At 41.6% G+C, this 19,022-nt stretch overlaps 1 protein-coding gene across 4 annotated transcripts in view; it reads left to right on the forward strand.

Moving 5' to 3' along the window:
• The window catches only part of LOC129868258 (ubiquitin carboxyl-terminal hydrolase 25-like), a 69,223-nt gene extending 66,929 nt beyond the window's left edge, over positions 1 to 2,294 (forward strand). For all 4 annotated transcript variants that reach the window (XM_055942070.1, XM_055942072.1, XM_055942073.1 and 1 more), the window contains one exon: positions 1,498 to 2,294. In XM_055942070.1, the coding sequence (XP_055798045.1) occupies positions 1,498 to 1,670 (173 nt within the window). In that variant the 3' untranslated portion in view covers positions 1,671 to 2,294. The remainder of the gene's footprint in view (positions 1 to 1,497) is intronic.
• Positions 2,295 to 19,022: the final 16,728 nt, after the last annotated feature.

Below are 19,022 nucleotides of genomic sequence, written 5' to 3' on the forward strand. Positions count from 1 at the left end.
GAGACAGGACAGACAGCTGATCGTCCTCGCAGTGGAAGACCACATGTAACAACATCTGCACAGGATCGGTACGTCCGAACATCACACCTGCGGGACAGGTACAGAAGGACATCCTCCTCCCTCATGTGGTACCCTTCCTGCAGGCTCATCCTGACATGACCCTCCAGCATGACAATGCCACCAGCCATACTGCTCGTTCTGTGTGTGATTTCTTGCAAGACAGGAATGTCAGTGTTCTGCCATGGCCAGCAAAGAGCCCGGATCTCAATTCCATTGAGCACGTCTGGGACCTGTTGAATCGGAGGGTGAGGGCTTGGGCCATTCCCCCCAGAAATGTCTGGGAACTTGCAGGTGCCTTGGTGGACGACTGGGGTAACATCTCACAGCAAGAACTGGCATATCTGGTGCAGTCCATGAGGAGGAGATGCACTGCAATACTTAATGCAGCTGGTGGCCACACCAGATACTGACTGCTACTTTTGATTTTGAACCCCCCTTTGTTCAGGGACACATTATTACATTTCTGTTAGTCACATGTCTGTGGAACTTGTTCAGGTTATGCCTCAGTTGTTGAATCTTATGTTCATACAAATATTTACACATATTAAGTTTGCTGAAAATTAACGCAGTTGACAGTGAGAGGACGTTTCTTTTTTTGTTGAGTTTATATGGAAAACACACATTTTAACATTTCATGGATTGGTCAAAAGAACTGACCAAGATGTTTTTTTTTGTTGGGAACAGCCCTAGTTTGTTTCTCTTTTAGCCCATATTACACGCTTAAGGGGCTAATCTTCCAAGTCCATAAAAGTCTAAGAACTAAGAACATTTTCACACTAATGAGCCAAGCTGTACTGTGCTGTCCAGGTTAGGCAGCCTTGGGAATTGCTTGAATCATGCTGCAATGTGAAAATTACATATCCGAGGCAGCACAGTATGGTTTGGCACAATAGTGTGAAAGGGGTAAAAGAGCATAGAGGCCAGGGGGTATAGATTTGTGGTACTGGAGATCTACTGACTGTTTGGTTGTTATTCTGCTCTAATTTTAATTTGGAAGGCACATGAAGCGTGGTCAGGGACATGGTCAAATTAGTTGATATTAGCAGCCAGACCAGCCAAGCCATAAGAACCAGGGATATACCCACTTTGTGTTTGCAGAATTTTACCCAAATTGTTCGTTGAGATAAAGTGGTTCAGTGGAGTCCTTGCCTCTACTCTAGGAAAAAGTTAGATTGGATTCATAAAACTGACCCAGCAGCATCTTCTTTGAACAACAACCAACTAGGGCCTCTTTCATCTTATTTACTCAGTCTGTGTTTTCCTAGAGGAGCATGCTTACCAAGAGCTTGTGCTATCACAGTGAAAATATTTAGCCTATGATTTCTGTTTGGTAACGGGATGTGACTCTGGAGAGTGACGCAAGCAAGGACATTGAAATAATCATTCTTTCCTTTTCTCTGACATTTCTCCGTCATTGTTCTCCTCCTCCTGCTGCAGCTAACCTTCAGGAGAAGCTGACGGACTTCCTACCCAAGTTACTCGACTGCTCGACAGAGATCAAAAGCTTCCACGACCCTCCCAAGCTGCCCACCTACTCCACCCTAGAGCTGGTTGAGCGCTACGGCCGTGTCATGGCCTCCCTGAGCCGGGTGCCTGCAGACGGGAGATGAGCTGAGGGGGCAGCAGCCACACGGCCCTATACGGCCCCCCGGGCACTCACTCATGGATCTCTTTTAACCCATGCCTTCCTTATAAACCAGGATTCGCTAGCTGTTATTCCTCTGTTTCTCTTTTGCTGCTAAAGGTTTTAACAATAATAATTTCAATTATATTTTTTAAGCAAAACGCAACAGAAAAATGTATGAATGAACGGACAGTTGGAAAAGGAATAAGTGAAGCTGGAAAAGTAGTGAAAATGGCGATCCTGCCGTGATTGAAAGCCAGCGCATGCTGCTCCAAGCTTTGTTAAATGAGGTTGAGGTAGTTTTTTTTGTAGCTGTTTTTTGTTGTCATTCGGTTTGTCCCCTCCCCTTTCTTAAAAATCCCTTTTCCCCTTCTCCCAGCTGCTCTGCCATCAGTTTGGTACAGTATTATCATATTTTTTTTTTTTCTAAAGGCGACGAAATGAGAACCATGAGATTTATCTGCGGCTTCAGGTATCTCAAGTGGGTCTGGGGACTGCACCAAAATGAGAAGTTTTGAGTGCTGTGGTAGACATCCATGGACACACTGTGGCTTGTTAATAAATCGAGAGAATACAATTTTATTTATGGCTCTTTTAGGCCAAATATGTATTTCCTTTGTCTGATGTCCAATGTCTTTATTTCTACACTAAACACCACAATGTCCTCCATTATTCCTAAAGTGCCATAATGCAATCATGATGCAATCATGTGCATCTCTATGAGTTTGTTTTTGGAGGCACTTCATGTTTTGTCAGCTATTGTGTTTTGGTTTCTCGGATCATGACTTGCACACATCAGAAACTGCCTTTAGACGGGGTTCTTTCATTTAGCAACAAAACCGAAGCGTGGGGAACAATGGGGCAAAACAGACAGGGTTGGCTTAAATTGTTGACAACATGTAAACAATATTTTGTCTCAGTGTTTATTGAAAACATAAATACATTTGCAAAACGAGGACTTGTTTTTCAAATACATCGGTACAGTTGTTGGTTAGCTAGCTGGTATCAAGAACAAGCTCAAACTTGCTGAAACGAGCCACCTACGATTCCCCACATTGTAGCTTCTTGTCAATAGTTATGTTTCCATTAACTTGTCCGGTGATTTCTTTTCCTTTTCGACATTTAGAAAGTTGGCGAAATTACCTGCTAGGGTGTTTCCATTGGTTGAAGTGTTTTACATTACCCATTTAGGCAAGTTGTGCATTATTAAATTAGCGACAGCCTGTATGCCCTCCCACCAACTGTTTCATATCTCAGGTAGTCTGTGAAAGTCAGCATAAATAGGTAAGGGATAATCAATGAGGGGCTATGCGTTCTATGGAAAATAATGAAGACATGGAAGGTGTGTCCCACGACGCTCTAGGAATTATAAACTGGGTGCTTCGAACCCTGAATGCTGATTGGCTGAAAGCCATGGTATATCAGACCGTATACCATGGGTATGACAAAACACTTGACATATGGCCAATATGCCACGGCTAAGGGCTGTGTCCAGGCGCCGCACATAAGAACAGCCCTTAGCCTTGGTATATTAGCCATATACCACACCCCCTCAGGCCTTAATTATACCATGGCTATATTTTAAGTCATTTGCCACTAGATTGTGTTCAACAGTCACTGAAGTAGCTAGCAAATAAGTTGACTAGATAGCTACAGTAGTTGCCTTGGTAACCAAACAAATAGACTTGCTAGTTAGATTTAAGAATGAACTAAAGCCATTGAATTCTAATAATGATTGATATAATGATGTTCCATTGCCTTACTGGCTGGCAACATTCTTATCCCTTGCTTGCTAGGTAGCCAGCTATGGCTAACTTAGTCACGTCAAACAGTGCAGACAGAATAACAGCAAAGTAACTGCATTTGCGTTTGTTTAATCTGTTTTCTAATGACATTTATTTGGATACATCCATAAACTAAAAGTGCTCTCTGGTCCGTCCTGACTATTGTTCAGAGGAGCTAGCCAACAACACAGCTAACACAATCACTTCAAACTGAAGCTGGAAAGACGGCAAATCTGCATTTTGTTAACTTTTTTAAAAGAAAACTGTTTTCTATTGACATTTCGTTGTAGATATATTTACAAATTATGATTTCGACAGGCTGAGAACAGCTGTCTGCCTGTGTCTGGTCCTGCTGATGCTTTATTACTATGGGACAGCTGGAGATCGAATTTCAATGTTGCAAATGTTGGAGACAGACAGCAAGGTTTATACAAATCTCCCTGTTGAAAACCAAATGCTAGTCAAAGAAATGGGAAATAATGTCTAGATGCTTTTTATAGTGGAGATCGAGTTTATAAATTGCTTGGCAGGGTTGATGATACAGTGGATTGCGCAGTGAAATGGAACACGTAAATAGGCATTTCAACATCAGGTTTAGCAGGTGGTAATTTGTGGATTATAAACTGGGTGGTTCAAACTCTGAATGCTAATTGGCTGAAAGCCGTGGTAGATGAGACATATACCACGGTATGACAAACATTTTTATTGCTCTAATTACGTGTATAGCCAGTTTATAATAGCAATAAGGCACCTCAGGGGTTTGTGATATATAGCCAATATACCACTGCTAAGGGCGTTCCATCGTGCTAAGAACAGCCCCTAGCCGTGGTATATTGACCATATACAACACCCCCTTGGCCTTATTGCTTAAATAATGCACACTCTAAAATGCCCGTCAAGCCAGTCAGAAACGAGCATTGAACAATGTCATGGTAAAATTACTCCTATTTACCATATTCTAATCGTTCTCATGTGCCAATATATCGCCATGGTCCATGTCATGTTGAAACTTGCACTCCTGTAGATCTGAAATAATTGGATGGTGAAACTTGCCAGAAAAGAAAGCATGGTGAAGCAATTCAGGCATTCTTGAAAGTGTGGACAATCCTTGTCCGACAAAGAAAAAGTATTATTATTATAGATTAAAACATATTTTGTAAGCAGCAGACATTTAGAATTAAATGTGAAGTGGAGCTTTATAGTTTTGCGGTGATATCACGTGCCTCAATGTTTCCATAATTTGTTGTAATAAAGGGTGCGTTCGTAAATTCGCTCTGGCTAGTAACTCCGATATCAGAGCACTCTCGTTTCGTTCTCGGAGCGTTCAGAACGCACACTCGACGCTCTGGCCGAGGAGTAGGGTTGATTCTAGTGTTCTGACCTCACAATAGCAGTCAAGCACCCAAGCTAAGTGGCTAATGTTGTCTAGCTTGCTACTTCCAGATACAAATAAGATAACACCTCACTCTGACGATGTTACTCCACCTAGCAGAGCTGGTTAGGCTGTTTCCATGTTAGAGCGTTGGTGACTGTGCTGATGGCAACAATTTAATTACGCTTTTTTTGCCTACGTTTACTGACACCGGCCATATTCAACTGGTGTTGAGCGTTCATCAATTCATCAGTTATTCCGCTCTCTTTTTACGAACGCACTCTTTTTGTTGAGCTTTAGAGAAAAAAAATGTTTTAAAGGATGCAATTGAGTCAAGTTTCCGGGTGATGGGGAAAAGAAATCCTTCGTTTGTGGGCTAATCGTGAAGAACATCGTCTGCTTAAGCTACCTATCTGCAGTGCTTGACTTGGCCCGGAGCTCACCAGAGCCGGAGCCAGAGCCGAGTACCAGCACCATCTACTGCTTAAACTCCTGTTCGTTTTATAGAATATAAACTCATAAGTATTGTGTAGCTTCTGCACCTCAATGTAAACCGCAGAAAATGAGTAGCCTACCGACACCTATTTCAGTCCAAGTCAAGCACTGCCTGTCTGACAAAGAATTCGGAGGTAATGGGACTCAAACTTTAGAAATGTCCAGCTAGCAGCAGTGGTACTGTTAGTTTTGGGACACAACATTGGGAGTCTGTATCTCCCAATTTTGTGTCCCAGAGCTATGGTACTGTATATGATACTGATTTCTTTGGCGGGGGTTTCAGATCACCTCATGGCTACAACCAGCCGAGTCTAAAACAGTGACGTTCTCCTGACCATTGGTCACTGTAAGTTCGCATTATGTCGACAGGTCATTACACTACAGTTAAAGCTAACTAGATCATAAAGGAACAATTGTCCAGACAGAGGGTTTATTAACCCAACTTTACACAGGCTACTGTTTGACCGTAGCCCAGGCCAAATAAACGAAAGATACCCCACAAGCCAACCGTGACCTTCTCTTGTGAAGCCCAGACGTAAGAGAGAGAACAAAGGCTGAACCTTGTCTAAACTTCCAATGCTCCATCCCCCTGCCCAACCCCCCTCCACGCCACTCCGCCAACCGCCAGGATGCCCGGCATCAGAACATTCCAGGCATCCCCGTGATTGGCAGATAGCAGGTTGATTGGCATGTCGGACCCCGCGAACACTGGTAAGTACAACACAACCCACTAATAGCCTACCACATTAACACACCGCTGTCTGTACGGGTCGCTACAATAGTTTAAACAATAATTATGAGACTACTCAAAATATTTTCTAATGAAAAAAAGGCTCGTGTATGAAAAATAGTTGTTGGTGTGCAGGTGTGGTAGGTAACACGTGGAGAAGATGAGATGGCACGAGCTGAAACCATGAGCTCAGTCGTGAGAAAGGTAAACAGCGGTGGCTGCACACAACATACTTTTTTTATGGGCAGTTTACTCTAGACTTGGTTTGAATTGATTGCAAAATGTTTAGACTCATAACAACATTTCGAGGAAGAAATAGGCTACATATCTCAAGTGTTTCTAAACAGACCTCTGATACATACCAGGGCTGGGTTTCTCAAAGGCATTGTAGCACTAAGATCATCTTAATTCCGTTAACTAAATGGACTAAAGATGATCGTAGTGCTATGATGCTTTTAGGAAACCAAGCCCAGGCTAACCAAGGTAAGCAATATCCTGGCTAGCTAGGCCTAGTAATTGTGGCCACTGGGCAAGCTACACTGCCATATCTCTCAAGTCATGTCTTTTTTTGTAGAAGTGCTTTGATATTTGAAGTTTGGAAGGACAAAATATGTGATTTCCTACCTATCAAGCTAATCTATATTAGGTAAAACATTTATTGAACCATGTTAAGGTTTTACAATTAGGGTTGCCATAGCTACGAAGTCGTAAAGTCCACCTATTTCTACAATGTCTCTTCTTAAAATGTGATTTTAAACCTAACATTAACCACACTGCTAACCTTATGCCTAACCTTAAATGATCACCAAAAAGCACATTTTGGCAACAATGAGGTCTAGGCTACTGTAATGACAACTCCATGAGGTAGGGTCAAGCTTACAAAGTCACATTTTGTTTTTCTCAAATTAAACTTAAAACATAAATAGTCCTGAAAGGATAACCTTGCTTAAACTCTATTAGGTTAACGGAAGCATCCATCACGCCATTCAGTGAATTATTGCCTTTTAATCCCTTCTGGGCGCTTTCTTTAAAATTGGTCTGGGTTTCAAAGGGCCAGACAGAATGTATCTGTTAAATGACTTCTCTCCCATTGTTTACCGCCACACTCTGCTGATAAGAGAGCTGTTTCCATGGCAATGATTCTATTGTTCTGATCGTCTAGACATCCTGTGACACCTGACACGCTGTTCCATCCCCTAGCCGATGTGGATGGCATCTGTCTCAGAATCAATGAGCTACTGCTCTGGCTCTGACTTGCAGCGACCGTTGTCATAAGACCCAATACTGATATGAGGTGGAGATGCAAGCTGTCGGTCTGTTCTTTTGCCCTCTGCCCTCAAACAATAACCTACCAGGGTTTTTTGTTTGTGCGCGTGCGTGCATTCACAAGGCCATTAATATTTGTTGAGGGACATAATGATGTAATCATCATTCATCTTATTTCAGCGTGCATCACACACATTCTTGTCTTGATACTCAGAATATTTATTGGATCTATAGGCTACTCCCATCCAAGCACTCACGTTACCCTTAGAATTATCTTGTGATTGACTTGTCTACACTAGGAGCGTATGTGAGTAACCACCTCAGAAAGGGATTTTATCTGCTCTCTGAACAGCCTAAATGGCTGGTTAAACATTTTTACTTTTGTGAATTAATTTCAGTGATAATTAATTTCAGTGAAAAACAATCATTTTTTGTTTAATTACTTTGATCTCAATTCAGTTGTGCTTTTATGTGTGTGGTTAAACATTGACATTATTATTACTCTGTTTTATACAAAGATCATTTTTGCACTGTTGCCGCTTGTGATTGTGTATCGCTTTTATGGGGTCTGGGATTAACCACACTTCCTGGAACACTTCCTGTTGTTGAGGGTTTTGTTATCATTTACATGTTTGGTTTGTATTACTGGCTGAGTTTTTGAATAATAATACCTACTGTGTGGGAGGAGGGTGGAGCATGCTTCCTGGCTGCCACTTGTTTTTCTGTTTATTTTCCAGAGTGAATACGTTCACGTTGTAATTCATCTGATGCAATGAAGCAGGACCCTCCGTCAGACAGAGAGACTTGGCAGTATCGCAATATTTTTTTCCGTGGAAAAAAACAAAACACGAAGAAGACCAAACTCTTTGGTCCTTTAGCAAACCTGCTGTATATAAAGTATTGTGTACTGTAGCTTGGAAAATAAATACATAAATGTGACTGGATGACAACATAATTATGTTTTTGTCCAACATTAGGGCTGTTTTCCTAATGAAGTTAAATCCACTTTGTGTTTTGTTTCCTTGCCACGAGAGTATTGCGATACTGGCATTGTCCCGGCCCTACTTGGCAGCTATGGTTTAAAGGCCCAGTGTATTGAAAATTATGTTTTTTCCTTAGTTTCATCAGCTGTTGTACAATATGATATAAAACAAACAATGTAAAAGTTTGATCAGTGTTATTTCCTGATAGTTGCTGGTTGAAAATACAATCTACACAAGACCTTATAATCAGCAGGTTTGCATGGAGGGGAGTTTTGGCTTTCCATGGTGACATCACCATGCGGTAAATTGATTAATATACCAATAACAGAGTTCCAAACCTCTCTGCCAATAACAGCTAGTTTTCCATTTTCCCTTCCCCACTCAGACCACTCCCAGACAGTCTCCTTGCTTGAGAAAGGTTTTTGATAAAACGCTATTTTTGCCCATTTTAATGGACATGTATTACAGTAAGGTAACTTCGTTTTTACCCAGAATATAAACATGGCTGCATTGGGCCTTTAATGACCACTTCCTGTTTGAGTAAATGAGCAGTAATAAGCCCTGGTCTGTTGCCCACCTGCTCCAAAACATTGGCCACCAGACAGGCTGCATCATGGCTGCCGCCTAACCTACCTATTGTGCTGCTCCCTGCCTCAGTGAGCCAAGCACTGATTGGCCAGAGAATGGAGCATACAGAGGCAGATGGTTCATGATGTTGATAGATTACAGGAAAAAACAGTTTAGGTGTTCTATTCTGTTGTCTGTCTGACAATTTGATACCACTTCAAAAAACGGAACCGCTCAACAAGGATTCAAAATAGTTTTTTATTATTGCATATATTTGTGCATGAGTCACCCTCCATCTTTGCTAAAAAGTTAGCAAAGAAAGAGATGTATTAATTCAGCCCTTAGCAGCACCAGTTGTGGTGGTCTCTTTTGTAGGAGCAAAAGGCTAATAAAATATTGACAACTCTGGGTTCACGCCGCTGGCAATCTGCAGAGATTGTATAAATAGAAGGCAGCAGAGGACATTCTTTTCAAAACCATTCAGCACCGATATTTTCCATTTTTTGTTCACAGACGTCTTTTTCTTCCGTGAGCTGAATATCAATCAACGGACACCTCTTTGGTCAGTATAAAGCTTGAGAAAGGACCCCCCCCCAAAAAAAAAGACTAGAGGGGGGGCGCTCAAATTGTTGTCTGTTCACTTAGTGCCTATTGATGCTTTCTAAGAGCCCTGTCCTTGTTGGCTTCTGTTTTACGTTGGATAAAAGTTGCACAGGGGGAAAAATGCCGTTTGGGCTTTGTGCCAGGGGCTGGTGTATCTTGACAAACACTGCCTCACACCAGGGTGTGCTGGGAACCTGCATGGGCAAACGGGGGAATGGGGGGGGGGGGGCAGTGGAGCCTCTCAAGTTGCCACTTCCATGGAGATGCAGCTGGGCTAAACAAGACTCCCATCAGTGGACAAGCAAGAAGCGAGGCGGCACTGTCTATATCTTCCCCGTTACTGGGAGTCTGGTGGCAACCAATCTAGCTACACGGGCCGGCACACTGCTCCTTACATGCTGCGCCGCGTCCATCCCAGCCATTCACTGACTACTGGGGAAGAAGGTCATTTACATCTTGCGGTAATTAATTATGTCCAGCATATTACCTTGCTCACGTAGATTACACTGTGTGTATTAGTTATCCTGTTGATCGGGGAAATCAGCATTGCCGTTCTTCAAAGCAGTGGTCGGCACTGTCTGATCTGCACTGTCTGTTCTGTACTGTGTCTATTCTGTCTCTTGCTCTATCACGACTGTTTGCATCTGTCTCGAAACCGATAACTGTCTCTCACTCCCTGGTTTTGAGTTGTTTCTTGCATCATTGACATTTTAGAATTAATTTTATCCTCTCAATGGCTCAGTATCTTATGTGTATTGGCATAGTTGGTGAACTATTAGTGACAACCTTATTTCTCAGTTTCAGGAAGGAGGGAAATGAGTGGTACTCTGAGGTTATGCTCTCACTCTCCCTCCCTCTTTCACTCTCCCTCTTTCACGCTCTCTCCTCCATCTTTCACCCTCTCTCGTTCTGTCTGAACTACGGGAACTTGCTTGAAAAAATAAAAAGTATAAAAGTGCTACCAGGGATGCTTGCCTACACACTGTTCATGCAATCATTCTATGTAGAAAGTGAGGCAGCAGGTTGTCCCCCAGATAAGCCTGCAACAGGATGCCGCACCAGAGGATGCTCATTGTCAGGGGCCCCTATGTTTATGATAGTCGGTCACCTCTAGTCTAATGGGGAGTTCATCAGTATCGTCAAACTGTGTTGTGTACACCTTTCCATCTATTTTATCTCATAGAAATATGTTAGGCATCTATCTATGTGAAGAGTTTGATCCAATGTTAAACAAAATACACTGATCAAAAAATAAACCAACATGCAACAATTTCAAAGAGTTGCAGTTCATAATAAGAAAATCAGTCAATTGATATACCCTAATTTATGGATTTCACATGCCAGGGAATAGAGATATACATCTGTTAGTCACAGATACCTTTAAAAAAAATAATAAAAATAGTGGCGTGGATCAGAAAACCAGTCCTTATCTGGTGTATCCACTATTTGCCTCATGCAGCGCAACACATCTCCTTCGCATTGAGTTGATCAAGCTGTTGATTGTGGCCTTTGGAATATTGTCCCACACCTCTTCAGTGGCTGTGTGGAGTTGGCGGATATTGACAGAAACTGGAAAACGCTGTCATACACCGACCCAGAGCATCCCAAACATGCTCAATGACTATTCAGGCCATGGAAGAACTGGGTCATTTTCATCTTCCAGGAATTGTGTACAGATCTTTGCAACATGGGGCTGTGCATTATCATGCTGAAATATGCAATGATGGTGGCGGAGGAATGGCATGACAATGGGCCTCAGGATCTCATCATAGTATCTCTATGCATTCAAATTGCCATCGATAAAATGCAATTGTGTTCATTGTAGTGCTAACCCCATTTAGTCGACTGGTTGATTGTTTGGTCGATAGGCTGTTGGTCGACCAAGATTTCTTTAGTCGAGCAGTAGCAAAAGAAAAAAGGCACCTGTCTGATTTGCGCCTGTCTGAGTGGACTGATCCATTGTGGAAGCCGTGGGGATGGCACAGCAAGTCTGAAAAAATACAAATGTAAAAATTTTAACCAATCATTTCGTCAAAAGATTTTCGTTTTTACCATAACCCATCCTCCACCATGGGGCACTGTTCACAATGTTGACATCAGCAAACCACTCACCCACACAATGCCAAACACGCTGTCTGCCATCTGCCCGGTACAGTTTGTGCCGAGATCTGTGCAAACCCACAGTTTCATCAGCTGTCCAGGTGGCTGGTCTCAGACAATCCCCCAGTTGAAGAAGCCGGATGTGGAGGTCCTGGGCTAGCGTGGTTTTGAGGCTGGTTGGACCTACTGCCAAATTCTGTAAAACGACATTGGAGGCGGCTTATGGTAGAGAAATGAAAGTGCTCTGTTGGACATTCCTACGGTCAGCATGCCAATTGCACGCTCCCTCAACTTGAGACATCTGCAAATTTTAGTGGCCTTTTATAGTCTCCAGCACAAGGTGCACCTGTGTATTGATCAGGCTGTTGAATCATCTTCTTGATATGCAACACCTGTCAAGTGGATGGATTATCTTGGCAAAGGAGAAATGCTCACTAACAAGGATGTGCACAAAATGTAAGAGAAATTAGCTTTTTATGGGTATTTAATTCAGCTCATGAAACATGGGACCAACACTTAAGTTTATATTGTTGTTCAGTGCATTATTTGAATTTGCCTTTGAAAACTGATATTTTAACTGACTAAGACCGTTCTACTGGCAGTAATTATGTGTGGTTTAGGCACCATCTTCACCATATTTTTGGTTTGGTATTGTAGATGTGCATGTTTAAACCTTGAAGACAAGGGCACTGATGTCTTTGTGCTGCTTCTATTGTTAGGTGAACCTATTGTTCACCTAATACATTTTTTTGCACTGTTTGGTTAGAGCCTGTAAGTAAGCATTTCACTGTAAGGTCTACACCTGTTTGTATTCAGCGCACATGACAAATAAACTTTGATTTGGCTCTGGATAAGAGCGTCTGCTAAATGACTTAAATGTAAATGTAAATGATTCTTATGTCCTCAGCTTTCACCCTCATGAGTATTGACCGAGAGAGAGTGGGGAAAGGGAGTGACTTGTACTTCTTTCACTCAGGATTCAAACTATGTTGCCTGTGAAAACAATTGGGCAATGTTTATATGATCCCCTTTCAAACAGCTTCTTCTTTACCTCTTTCACCTTTTATAGAGCCATTAATTAGGCGGTGACTGAGCAAGAAACATTCAACTTTGACCCTGTTGTTGCAACCGTTGTCAGGTAACCCGAAGCAGCAAGCACTGTTGATCAAGTTCTAAATTCCTCAAATAGGACAGAATGCAATGCACTGCTTTTGTTTCTTCACATTCACAAACAATAAGTTAGCAGCTCGCCATACTTTCAGATCATTTGTAATGTGTTAATTTTCCTGTTATGGTGAATAAAATGTTGGCTACAGTTGAACTCAAAACATTGTCAGATATGTTTTGGTATTTTTCTTTTCATGATTGCACCTCCGTCACGTCGTTGCCATTGTTTTATCAACGTTCTACAGACGCCGCAGCCATATTGATCCTCAAAATTAGAACCGGGCCAACTAATAACTTTAAACCGGGGCTAATGACTGTTTCGTCTAAATTACACTATAGGGGCTTGGGAATACGATGGCATTGCTAGTCTGCACATATTTAGTAGGAAACAACTTTGCCAACATTATGTTGTCAAATTTACTTTAGACAGATGGCGATGTCATTAGCTACAGTATCAAAGTTCCCCCAAAATAACTAGCAATGCTAACAGTACAGTAACGTTGGCTAGCTAAAATCTGGAAGGCTCCCCTCAATCTTACCTAATTAACGCTGTAACAATTAAAGTAAATCTGGCAACATCCAAATGATAACAATTATTTGCCTTTAAAAATGTTAGTGTTTTCAAGCCACAGTTAATGCACGTTGACCAAATCTTCATCAGCGCCCAATGAGGACGCGTTGAGTAGAATGCTCGTTTGGGCATCACACCATGCCCAAAACAAACGCGATCACGACACGCAGGTTGAAATATCAAAACAAACTTTGAACCAATTACAGTGGGGCAAAAAAGTATTTAGTCAGCCACCAATTGTGCAAGTTCTCCCACTTAAAAGATGAGAGAGGCCTGTAATTTTCATCATAGGTACACTTCAACTATGACAGACAAAATGAGAAAAAATCCAGAAAATCACATTGTAGGATTTTTACTGAATTTATTTGCAAATTATGGTGGAAAATAAGTATTTGGTCAATAACAAAAGTTTCTCAATACTTTTATGTACCCTTTGTTGGCAATGACAGAGGTCAAACGTTTTCTGTAAGTCTTCACAAGGTTTTCACACACTGTTGCTGGTATTTTGGCCCATTCCTCCATGCAGATCTCATCTAGAGCAGTGATGTTTTGGGGCTGTTGCTGGGCAACACGGACTTTCAACTCCCTCCAAAGATTTTCTATGGGGTTGAGATCTGGAGACTGGCTAGGCCACTCCAGGACCTTGAAATGCTTCTTATGAAGCCACTCCTTCGTTGCCCGGGCGGTGTGTTTGGGATCATTGTCATGCTGAAAGACCCAGCCACGTTTCATCTTCAATGCCCTTGCTGATGGAAGGAGGTTTTCACTCAAAACCTCACGATACATGGCCCCATTCATTCTTTCCTTTACACGGATCAGTCGTCCTGGTCCCTTTGCAGAAAAACAGCCCCAAAGCATGATGTTTCCACCCCCATGCTTCACAGTAGGTATGGTGTTCTTTGGATGCAACTCAGCAATCTTTGTCCTCCAAACACGACGAGTTGAGTTTTTACCAAAAAGTTATATTTTGGTTTCATCCGACCATATGACATTCTCCCAATCTTCTTCTGGATCATCCAAATGCTCTCTAGCAAACTTCAGATGGGCCTGGACATGTACTGGCTTAAGCAGGGGGACACGTCTGGCACTGCAGGATTTGAGTCCCTGGCGGCGTAGTGTGTTACTGATGGTAGGCTTTGTTACTTTGGTCCCAGCTCTCTGCAGGTCATTCACTAGGTCCCCCCCGTGTGGTTATGGGATTTTTGCTCACCGTTCTTGTGATCATTTTGACCCCACGGTGTGAGATCTTGTGTGGAGCCACAGATCGAGGGAGATTATCAGTGGTCTTGTATGTCTTCCATTTCCTAATAATTGCTCCCACAGTTGATTTCTTCAAACCAAGCTGCTTACCTATTGCAGATTCAGTCTTCCCAGCCTGGTGCAGGTCTACAATTTTGTTTCTGGTGTCCTTTGACAGCTCTTTGGTCTTGGCCATAGTGGAGTTTGGAGTGTGACTGTTTGAGGTTGTGGACAGGTGTCTTTTATACTGATAACAAGTTCAAACAGGTGCCATTAATACAGGTAACGAGTGGAGGACAGAGGAGCCTCTTAAAGAAGAAGTTACAGGTCTGTGAGAGCCAGAAATCGTGCTTTTTTTGTAGGTGACCAAATACTTATTTTCCACCATAATTTGCGAATAAATTCATTAAAAATCCTACAATGTGATTTTCTGGATTTTTTTCTCTCATTTTGTCTGTCATAGTTGAAGTGTACCTATGATGAAAATTACAGGCCTCTCTCATCTTTTTAAGTGGGAGAACTTGCACAATTGGTGGCTGACTAAATACTTTTTTGGCCCCACTGTATATTAATTTGGGGACAGGTCGAAAGGTGATAAACATTTATGGCAATTTAGCTAGCTAGTTTGCAGTTGCTAGCTAATTTGCACAAGGTCCTCTACTCCAACAATTAATCCACACATAAAACTGTCAACCGAATTGAACTTTATATGGCGATTGGCATCTAACTTTCATAAGGTGTATTACCACAACCGACTGATCTCCGTTCATCTTTAAATCACCCACGTGGGTATAACCAATGAGGAGATGGCACGTGGCTATATGCTTCTATGAACTAATGAGGAGATGGGAGAGGCAGTACTTGCACCATGTTCATCATCACAAATAGAACTGACTTCTATTTTAGCGCAGATGCTCGTTGGAGCGCGTGAGCAGTGTGGGTGCAATGATTGAATAACGTATGTGTAAATTTATTTTGCAACGCTCGTACACGTGACGCGAGCGGTGTGGTCAGCATGTCAGTCCTAAAAGGAACGTCCAAAACAATAGTGTGACGCAAAGTGCAATCATGAATATGACTCGCGCTAGCCAGCCAGCTAACAAACAAGCTAGCTAGTAACAAACCAGAACATTGTCTAGAAAGTTGCTTTTAGTTGCCTGGCTTGCTAGATGTACATATCCCACATACATTTTTAAACGGATGGGTTTTTTTGGTGCAGAAAATACAGCAGGTAATGATGATATTTGGACCAGGCTGCTTTATGCAGACTGCCGTTTTTGTTTAAAATTTTTCATAATGACCAGGACAAGTTTGATGTTGGAGAACAACAGTGAAATCACAGAACAGTGGGTTAGATATATGAATCTTTGATAGAATGTTCATGATTTAATCCATACCAAAGCCAGTAAAATGATAGGGGACATTTATACTAAGGGCTTGCCAGGACTTTTAAACATATTACTGCAATCATGGAGGAAATAAAAGTACAAGTTTTGTTGCATGGAATACCTTTAAGATAGAAAGGAAAAGTCTTGGTTTGAAATGTATAATAGAGAGGCTCTGTCATTGTATGCTGCAGGCAGAGAGCAGAGGGCTGCTCCAGACCTCAGGCATGCCATTAACCATGCATCCAAAGCCTGTCATATTCAGCAGAAAGTTCCTCGATCTGCTGCTTCAAGTCAATCCAGCAAACAAGAGATGTATTTAACATATGAAGAAACATTCATTTCAAACCACAGGGTTATAAATTGTATAAAATATAAATCTCAAGCCCCTTCAGCGTGTTTAAAAAAATAAATTTAAAAACTCCTTTAATTCTCTCCCCCCCAGCTCACGCCCTAGATCATAGAGGGACTCACTAAGAGCATTGTTTCCCCTGCCAAATCCCTTGGCATAGGCCTATCTAGTTTTATGTATAACCCTTGAGCCATTTGGCAGGAAGAGCGGATATTCTAACTTGCGTTAAAGGTATTTATGAGGTTGTCCTCAAGAAACCTTTCTTTATATCAACAATTTGACTGATCTATGTGACAGTGAACCATAATTTGGAGAATGTTTTGAAGAACTTGTCCCCCGTGAGTGATGTCAATTGTGTCTGTGCCAAACCAAAATGTCTTAATTAAGAAACATTTTCAAACGCATGCGCTTTCCATGAAATAAATCAATGATTGGCGTCTTCTCTGCCCACACATAAAATAAATTATGATATGTATTTGATTAGATTTTCCCACACGCAAAATGTTCTTATAGCAGGATTACAGCAGTAGTTGGACAGGCATTACAATGTCATAACAATTTAGGGCGATAGGGAAAGGGGGGATACTTAGTCAGTTGTCCAACTTAATGTATTCAACTGAAATGTGTCTTCTGCATTTAACCCAACCCCTCTGAAGCAGAGAGGTATGGGGTGCTGCCTAAATTAATTACTGAAACACATGAGATATCAAAACACATGTTCAATAATCATACCACAACAATGCAATACTAAATATAATACATGTAAGGTACAGTTGAAGGTGGAAATTTACATACACTTAGGTTGGAGTCTTTGTGCACTTTGTGCATGACACAAGTACTTTTTCCAACAATTGTTTACAGACAGATTATTTCACTTATAATTCACTGTATCACAATGCCAGTGGGTCAGAAGTTTACATACACTAAGTTGACTGTGCCTTTAAACAGCTTGGAAAATTCCAGAAAATGATGTCATGGCTTTAGAAGCTTCTGATGGGCTAATTGACATAATTTGAGTCATTCGGAGGGTACAAAATAATCTATATCCACAGTAAAACAAATCCTATATCGACATAACCTGAAAGACCGCTTAGCAAGGAAGAAGCCACTGTGTATCTGTGGATGTATTTCAAGGCCTACCTTCAAACTCAGTGCCTCTTTGCTTGACATCATGGGAAAATCAAAAGAAATCAGACCTCAGCAAAACAATTGTAGACTTCCACAAGTCTGGTTCAACCTTGGGAGCAATTTCCAAGCGCTTGAAGGTACCACGTTCATCTGTACAAACAATAGTACGCAAGTATAAACACCATGGGACCATGCAGCCGTTATACCGCTCAGGAAGGAAACACGTTCTGTCTCCTAGAGATTAACGTACTTTTGTGCGAAAAGTGCAAATCGATCCCAGAAAAACAGCAAAAGGACCCTGTGAAGATGTTGGAGGAAACGGGTCCAAAATAATCTATATCCACAGTAAAACAAATCCTATATTGACATAACCTGAAAGACCGCTGAGCAAGGAAGAAGCCACTGCTCCAAAACCATCATAAAAAAGCCAGACAACGGTTTGCAAATGCACATGGGGACAAAGATCGTACTTTTTGGAGAAATGTCCTCTGATCTGATGAAACAAAAATAGAACTGTTTGGCCATCATGACCATTGTTATGTTTGGAGGAAAAAGGGGGAGGCTTGCAAGCCTTAGAACACCATCCCAACCATGAAGCAAGGGGGTGGCAGCATCATGTTGTGGGTGTGCTTTGCTGCAGGAGGGACTGGTGCACTTCACAAAATAGATGGTCTCATGAGGGAGGAAAATTATGTGGATATATTGAAGCAACATCTTAAGACATCAGTCAGGAAGTTAAAGCTTGGTCGCAAATGGGTCTTCCAAATGGACAATGGCCCCAAGCATACTTCCAAAGTTAAGGACAACAAAGTCAAGGTATTGGAGTGGCCATCACAAAGCCCTGACCTCAATCACATAGAAAATGTTGTGGGCAGAACTGAAAAAGCGTGTGCGAGCAAGGAGGCCTACAAACCTGCCTCAGTTACACCAGCTCTGTCAGGAGGAATGGACCAAAATTCACCCAACTTATTGTGGGAAGCTTGTGGAAAGCTTCCGGAACGTTTGACCCAAGTTAAACAATTTAAAGACAATGCTACCAAATACTAATTGAGTGAATGTAAACTTCTGACCCACTGGGAATGTGATGAAAGAAATCAAAGCTGAAATAAATCATTCTCTACTATTATTCTGACATTTCACATTCTTAAAATAAAGTGGTGATCCTAACTGACCTAAACAGGGATTTTTTTTACTAGGATTAAATGTCAGGAATTGTAAAAAACTGAGTTTCAATGTATTTGGCTAAGGTGTATGTAAACTTCCGACATCCAACTGTATAATATCAAATTATTTTATAAAATCAAACTTATGTATCTAACCTGGTGATAATAGGCTACCTCTACACAGGCAGCCCGACTCCGATCCCCTGGCCAATCATTGGCAAAGATCTAATCTGACTGGTCAAAAGACCAATTAGTGACAAAAGATCAGAACCAGGTCGCCTGTGCAAATGCAGTGATGGTGACTCACTCCATCTAACACATAATCATACAACAAACAGAACCTTAGTGCTTCTGCCCACACTCTTTTGTATTCCCAACCCAAGTTTTTATTAAATCAAAATATGTGTTTTATTTGATTATGTCTCTCCCTTGC

This window comes from Salvelinus fontinalis, chromosome 13, assembly GCF_029448725.1.
Source record: "Salvelinus fontinalis isolate EN_2023a chromosome 13, ASM2944872v1, whole genome shotgun sequence".
NCBI lineage: Eukaryota > Metazoa > Chordata > Actinopteri > Salmoniformes > Salmonidae > Salvelinus > Salvelinus fontinalis.